Below are 8,175 nucleotides of genomic sequence, written 5' to 3' on the forward strand. Positions count from 1 at the left end.
ACAAGTTAACCCTTCTACACCTTCTCAGATCTGATGTTAAGGTTCCCATGTTGTGCTCATCTTAAAGTCTTCTGTAGCCATTCTCTGCATTGAGGCAGAATAGCCAAGAAATGGTACCATTCATTTTAATATGCAGTGCACCGATGACTGCCTAGTGAACTATCTTCTGTGATGAACCCCTTTCTGCATCGTTTACATAGATCTCTCAGGAGCCACACGCTTCTGCCTGAGGTAGCTTTCAACATCAGCCCTCAATCCAATGCTATAATCACATTAATAAATTCCTACACAGCATTATCTGCTCCTTACTGTCAATCACAGCAAATCTTTGGATCAGAAAATGATCCTCATCCCCTCTCCAATGCACACTAACAAGATTAGGAATATCACAGTTCTCTTCTACTCTGGTGGGCTGATGCTCAAAACCAAACACATTTGGGGGCTAGAAGTGATGCACCCAGATTAGTGAGTGCAGAATGCTCAAAGACTCTAGCACAGGAGACAAGGGCACCAAAGATTAGCACAAATAGCATGCTAATGAAATCAAACAGATGTTAATAAGGTCATTTCCTACTCCCTCCCAATGCTCTGGGAACAACCCACAAAACAAGGCCACCTTACTGCTGAAAAAATAACACCAGCTCAGAGCAGGCACTAAGGCAGTGATGGCGAACCTATGGCACGCATGCCAGAGAGGGCACATGGAGCCCTATCTGTTGGCACGCGCGCCGCCGGTTCCCTCACCCGAGACTTTCAGCCCTCCCATCCACCCGGCGTCAAGCATTCCTCCCTCCCTCCCACCCGGCACCAGCCCGCCCGGCCTCCATCCCTCCCTCTGAACCTGAAGAAATTTAAAAGTCTTCCCTTGTCCAAGGAGGCGGCGTCAGCATCAGCAGTAGCAGCGAAAAGCGTGCTGCTGGTTCGGCGCGTCTTCAGCCTTCCGTCTCTCAAGCTCTCTGGTCCCACCCTCATTTCCTGTTAGGGCGGGACCAGAGAGCTTGAGAGACGGAAGGCTGAAAACGCACCGAACCAGCAGCACGGTTTTCGCTGCTACTGCTGATGCTGACGCCGCCTATTCGGACAAGGGAAGACTTTTACATTTCTTCGGGTTTGGAGGGAGGGAGGGATGGCGGGCTGGTGTTGGATGGGAGGGAGGGAGGAATGCTTGACGCCGGGTGGGAGGGAGGGAGGGAGCGCTGGTGCACGCCGGGTGGGAGGGAGCGAGGCCTGGTGCTTGGGTGGGAGTGCTGGGTGGGTGCATGGCCTGGTGCTTGGGTGGGAGGGAGGGAGGCCTGGTGCTGGGTGGGTGGCCTGGTGCTGGGTGGGAGGGAGGGAGGCTTGGGTGCTTGGGTGGGAGTGCTGGGTGGGTGCATGGCCTGGTGCTTGGGTGGGAGGGAGGGTGGCCTGGTGCTGGTTGGCCTGGTGCTGGGTGGGAGGGAGGCCTGCCGCTGGGAGGGCAGGGGGGAGAGGAGGGTGGCTGGAGGGGAGGGCAGGGGAGAGAGGAGGGTGGCTGGACATGGGCGGCTGGAGGGGAGAGGAGGGTGGCTGGACATGGGTGGCTGGAGGGGAGAGGTGGGTGGCTGGACATGGATGGAGGGCAAGATATGAAGAAGAAAGGAGGAAAGTAAAGAAATAAATGGAAAGGAAGCTTTGGAAACTGAGTTAAGAGAACAGATAGAGTGCAGCAGAATCAGCAACTAGGACCAATATGGATAGAAAAACAAAATCACCAGACAACAAAAGTAGAAAAAATCATTTTATTTTCATTTTAGTGTTTGGAATATGTCCAATTTGAGAATTGGGAAAGAAAGCCAGCAGATCAATGTCACAACAAAAAGATTTTATTGAAGATACTGTGTATGAACAAATCGCCCGACACAGGCCGTGTTTCGCCCACCTAGGGCTGCATCAGGGGCTAATTTGAAACCTTCGTAAAGGGGCAAATATGGTGTATAAAAGTCAAGAAAAAACCAGCTAAAACGGGAATCCTGTGGTCTCTAACATACGCAAATGGACACACCATTATTGAAGCTGGAAATAATTTCCAGCTTCAATAATGGTGTGTCCATTTGCGTATGCTAGAGACCACAGGATTCCCTTTTTAGCTGGTTTTTTCTTGACTTTTATGCACCATATTTGCCCATTTACGAAGGTTTCAAATTAGCCCCTGATGCAGCCCTAGGTGGGCGAAACACGGCCTGTGTCGGGCGATTTGTTCATACACAGTATCTTCAATAAAATCTTTTTGTTGTGACATTGATCTGCTGGCTTTCTTTCCCATACTGGATTTTGCAGATCGTTTGCCTTGTTGTTTTTTGGGACCCAATTTGAGAATTTACATCTGCTGTCTTATTTTGCACTGGGTATACTGAAGCTGTAATAACTTACAGAAATGATTTATAATGAAAGAAAATCATGTTATTTTTTTTCTCCTATACTAGTATAATATTTTCAATGATGTCTGTTTATATGCGCCATGGCTGGTGTAAAGGGGTGTGGCTATCATAGGGGTGGAGTCATATGTGGTGACCCCGCCCATAATGAGTACCGGCACTTCGCGATGAGTAATTAGGTTTTGGGTTGCTGTTTGGGCACTCGGTCTCTGAAAGGTTCGCCACCACTGCACTAAGGTTTTGGAAGAGAAGATTTTTTGTGATTCTTTCTTTAAAATCTGCTGGTTTTTATGTAATTTGGAAGAAGGAAGCCCATGCATGCTCCTAAGAATTGGTAGTGAGAGACAAATGTGTGCAAGCCAGAGCAAATCCAAAGCACACATTGGCTCCTGTTGCCTGCGTTTAAATATAAGCCTTCCAAGTAAAAAAAATGTGAAACGCTTATATTTAAAGGCGCAGAAAACAGATGCCTATGTGTGCTTCACTTTTGGGTTTGCCAGGCGCATGTGCACAGGAACTGAGCTTACTGCGAAACTCTTCTTCGCATGCCGCATTTTCCTCATTTTCGCTTTTAGAGCGCACATATAATTTGAATACCATTTCCTTTGAGCATTGGCAAGCTAGATTTCTGCACTACTGGCTTACCGCGGGAGTTCTGAGCATCAGCCCATCAGAGAAGAGTTTATTGTAGGGTGTCTCAAACATGGCAGAGGCCACATATTTTTCTACTAGTTAGTGATCACCTGGGTAAATCTCACAAGGAGCGACAATGCTAGGAGAAAGCAATAAGATTAAAACCATTCCCTCAGGAAGTGGACATACATTTTTGCAAATAACCCTTCTGTTATTTCCTATTTGCATCATGTTAACCAGACTAAGCTACCCTTTGGGGAAGAGAGGAAGGGATTGTGAATTTAGCTCACGCCTTCTTCTAAGGTAGATCAAGGTGAGTTACATTCAGGTACAGTTGGTATTTTCCTGTCCCTGAAGAGCTTACAATCTAAGGGCTCCTTTTACAAAGCCATGGTACTGATTCCTGTGTAGCAAGTACGACAAAGGCCACAGGAACTGAATGTGCTTTGTCGCATTTGCTATGCTGGGAATCAGTACCGCAACGTTATAAAAGGCGCACTAAGATTGTATGAAATAATGGAGGGTTGAAACTTCAACAAATATTAAACACAAAGCAATATAAGATCCATTATAATCTCTAAACCAACATATGGAAGAGAGGGAAGGCATTACGGTAGTTAGTAACTAACTGACAATGCAGTAAGGTTCTCCGATTGTAAAGAAAGCGGTCAACTGTTTAAACGTAGCCCTGAAAGAAACAAGTAACCAACAAAGGCTACACAAACAGGAAATATGTTCAAAATGGCCAATGCTGAAAACTTTCCGCAAGTTTAACATTGTTTTACCACAGGTTTTACTAGCTGAGCAATGCAGAAAGGGTTTCAACACAAGAGTAAACTCACTTGGAATCCCTAACCACACACCACAATAAAATGAACATTAGTGTGGTGATTACCAAATTACAGAGCCACTCAAGAAAAAAAAACTTTTGGATGCACAGCTAACATGGGACATTTTCGCCAGGTCAAACTGAATTCCTCCTAGCAGTTATACAGTAGTTTTAATTCTGTAGGCTGCCAATAGCTCTCAAAAGGTAGTTGAAAAGGAGTAAATTCTCAAAAAGTCACCAAAATCTAGGCACTGCGATGATGTGCACTAAGCACGAATTCTATAACAGCAGTTGTGAGCACAAGTGCAGTTATAGAATACTAGCGTAAGACCACATTTATGCACCTAACTTTAGGTGCAAAACCTAATGCCTGCTCAACGGCTGGTGTAAATGCTTGTGCCTAACTATAGGCAGATAGGCCCATAAATGACAGCATTCTCTAAGTCACGTGCATAACTGCTTGATACATCCCAACCCGCCCATGCCCCTCCCAGGTCCACACCCTTCTGAGGTACTGTGCTCTGGAATTGGAGTTTACAAATTATAGAATAGCGACTAAAGGCAATTACATATGCAACTGCTAATGGGTGCCAATTATCCTATACAATAATTCTCACCTCCAACGTTCTAATCTTGCTGCCTGTGTCCGTGGCTCCTTCGGAGTTGCTGAGCTAGGCTCCATAGTCGGGCTGACGTCACCATTGCAATTATGCTGTGAACTTCAGAACCCGCAAAAAAAGAAAAAAAAACATTCCATGCCTCACAGCTGATCCATGTCCAGCGACCCTCCTCTCTCCCCTGCCCCCCCTGCAGCCACTCATGTCCAGCGACCCTCCTCTCCCCTGCCCCCCCTGCAGCCACCCATGTCCAGCGACCCTCCTCTCCCCCTGCCCCCCCCTGCAGCCACCCATGTCCAATGACCCTGCTCTCTCACCTGCCTCCCCTCCAGCCACCCAGGTTGTGTAGCGAATTCTTTGGGGCAGGCAGGAAAGATCCCCAGTCCTGCCTGCCCGCTGCTGGCACTGGCACTGACCCTCCCCCGCTGCCGGATCGCTGTTCAAAATGGCCGCCGACACTTACAAGGGCGGCCTCCAAGACTACAGCAGAAGTCTCGTGAGTCTGTCATTGGAAGTCTCGGCAGCCATTTTGAACAGCGATCCGGCAGCGGGGGAGGGTCAGTGCCAGTGCCAGCACCAGCAGCGGGCAGGCAGGACTGGGGATCTTTCCTGCCTGCCCTGAAGAATTCGCTACACAACCTGTGTGGCTGGAGGGGAGTCAGGTGAGAGAGCAGGATCATTGGACATGGGTGGCTGGAGGGGGGGCAGGGGGAAAGGAGAGTCGCTGGACATGGGTGGCTACAGGGGGGGAGGGGGAGAGGAGGGTCGCTGGACATGGGTGGCTGCAGGGGGGGCAGGGGAGAGGGAGTGGGTGAGGTGAGTCCTGAGACCAGAGAGGTGGAGGTGGAAGAGGGTCTTGAGAGAGGGGGGTGGGGGTACACACTCACTCTCTCTCTCTCACATACACTCTCTCTGACACACTCTCTGTCTATCACACTCTATCTCTCTGTCTCACACACACGGACACTCTGTCTCTCACACATTCTCTCTCTCACACAAACAAACACACACACACTGTCTCTCTCTCTCATTCTCTCTCTGACACACACACTCTCTCAAACATACACTCCCAGGAAAACCTTGCTAGCGCCCGTTTCATTTCTGACAGAAACCGGCCTTTTTTACTAGTAGTCAATAAAATACAAATGCAACTGACCTTATTCTATAACTTGTGCGTGCAAATTTGCACACTAGTCAGAAATTTAACCGTACAAGTTTATAGAATTAGAGGAAAATGTATTGAGATAGTCCAATAAGATATCACCTTATATTCTTTTTGTTGTTTTGCTTTCATACTAGTGTGCCAAAACATTCAAAGTATGAATTTAGCTGAAGATGTACAATTAATTTCCCTTACCAAGTCAAGTCCTAAGTGGCTGCTTCAAATGCTGGTTTGTTTGTTTTTTTGGACCACCTAGTTTTTATTTCAGGCATCACTGATACCCAAAAGGGCCAGTCCAGAACCATTCAGTCTCTAGCAATGGGATTTTTTTGTTACATTTGTACCCTGCGCTTTCCCACTCATGGCAGGCTCAATGCGGTAGGCAATGGAGGGTTAAGTGACTTGCCCAGAGTCACAAGGAGCTGCCTGTGCCAGGAATCAAACTCACTTCCTCAGTTCCCCAGGACCAAAGTCCACCACCCTAACCACTAGGCCACTCCTCCACTCAGATCCCATCTGAGTAGGGTTACCATATTTGCTGTGATAAAAAAAAAAAAAAAAAAGGACACATGCCATGCCCGTCACACCCTCACCACGCCAATGCCCCTGCCTCTCCTTCCATGTATGTCCCCTCCACAATCTTTTTTCCAGCCTCCCTCCACCCACCTTTATTTAATAGCTCACTCCATCCGCATCCTCTCCCCTCCCTTCCCTTATCATGCCTGGTGGTCTAGTGGCCTCTTTGGGGAAGAAGTCTCACAAGGCTGCCGCTTGAACTCTCGGCAGACATTCTGAAGCAGTGCCGGGAGCAAGATGTCTGCGGCAGTGCCAGACAGGAAAGAGGGGGCTCTTTCCTGTCCCAAAGAAGCCACTAGACCACCAGGGCATGACAATAAGGTACAGGAGGGGAGGACAGGACACCCTGAGGCCCGCTCACCCGCCCACAAGCCAGAATACCCACAAACCCGGACAAACGGGCAGGCTGGCAAAGCACGCCCTGTTGTCCCATGGTGTACTGAAAAAAAGGGCATGTCCACGCAGGGGTGTAGCCAGACCTCGGCGGGAGGGGGTGCCAGAGCCCGAGGTGGGGGGTACTGTTTAGCTGCCTCCCCCGCCGCCGCCGCCGCCAACCCCCCCGTCACTTTGGCCCGCACTGCCACAACCCCCACCCCCCCCCCCCCCCCCCCGCCTTACGTCCTGCACGGGGTTACATGCACGGTGTAGGACGTAAGGCGTCAAAAACAGATGATCCCACACGAAGGCACTGGAGTCGACCAGTGCTGAAGAAAACTCTTCGGCTGGCGGGGTTTGGGGACCCCCGCCAGCAAACAAGGTACCTGATGCGGTGGTGGAGCGGGCAGCGGGGAAGGGGGTTAAATGTAGATGGGGCCAGGGCGTAATCCGTGGGGGCCCATGCCCCCGAGGCCCCACGTAGCTACGCCCCTGTGTAGCATCCAAGCTACATCAGAATGGCCCCAGTTGCCCAACCTAGTTGCTGTTAATATGGCATTTTCAATACAAAGCAAGCCTTCAGGCTTCCCAATAAACTTAAATTTTCACGTTATTTTCAGGCTATATATACAACTCGCTGCAGCAATTTCTTAAGGTAACTGAGTCTGAATGAGGCCCACTGGAAGAGCCTGAAAGTTCGTTTTTTAACTGCTCTGTTTACCAGCAGCCGCTGTGACGTCACCTCGCTGACAGCTGATTGGTCAGTTAGTTGAGGCCTCCTTTGATTGCTGGCTACTGTCTAATGATACGGACGGAGGTGTCTGTGTAGGTTTCCCGGAGGGTTCTCTTACCTGCCCGTCATGGTGGCGGCGGTGGTGCTGGCTCTCGCCTGCTCTTGTACTTTAGTGGACGCGTTTCATCCGTGGGCAGTGGCTGGCACTACTGCTGCTGCTGCAGCTGGAACCGAGAGAAAAGACAGCGATTTAGGCCCAAAAAAGGAGAGCTTTACCCCGCCCGGGAGCCTCGCTGCCAACACGGCCCACTGAATGCAGCGCCGCCTCCAAGCCTGGTCCCCACCCGCCCGCTGCTGCCGAAGGAATAAGCTCCGGACCGGCAGTTGCAAAGCCGCAGGAGGAGGAGGAGGAGGAAAGCTGGGACCTGAGGCGCATTCCTGCCATTCCTCTCCTTTAAAGGGAGCTGGGGAAGCCTTCTGGTGTTACAGCTTTCCTCTGCCTTGCAGTGTAGCTAGGTTCAAAATACAAATCTTCAAATTCAAAACGATCGTATTGGATTTTAAAACACTACTGTTGCAAACTGAAAGTATATGCATTGTAATTATATGATGGCCTAGAGTAGGAAGAAAGATTGGATTGTGAAACATTCTTTAGAGTAAATGGTAGAAAAGGCCTTTTGGTTTTTTATTTGTGTCCATGTTCTTCATCTTAAACCCTAAGTTCTGTAGTATTGCAGGACGTGAAGGCAATTCTGTAAGTGAGTGCCCACCACATTTATTTGCCCCATGTGTGGATAAATATACATAATATCGTCATGTGTGTAAACCAATACTTACCCACGAAAGTGAACACAAGG

General features: G+C 49.2%; 1 protein-coding gene across 1 annotated transcript in view; it reads right to left on the reverse strand.

Annotated features, from left to right (window-relative positions):
* Nucleotides 1-7,699, reverse strand: part of LIMS2 (LIM zinc finger domain containing 2) — a 67,129-nt gene extending 59,430 nt beyond the window's left edge. Inside the window, exon 1 of the mRNA XM_030215792.1 lies at nt 7,437-7,699. Within this exon, the coding sequence (XP_030071652.1) occupies nt 7,437-7,447 (11 nt within the window). The 5' untranslated portion in view covers nt 7,448-7,699. The remainder of the gene's footprint in view (nt 1-7,436) is intronic.
* Between the last annotated feature and the right edge of the window lie 476 nt (nt 7,700-8,175).

The sequence above is a fragment of the Microcaecilia unicolor genome, chromosome 10 (assembly GCF_901765095.1).
Source record: "Microcaecilia unicolor chromosome 10, aMicUni1.1, whole genome shotgun sequence".
Taxonomy (NCBI): Eukaryota; Metazoa; Chordata; class Amphibia; order Gymnophiona; family Siphonopidae; genus Microcaecilia; species Microcaecilia unicolor.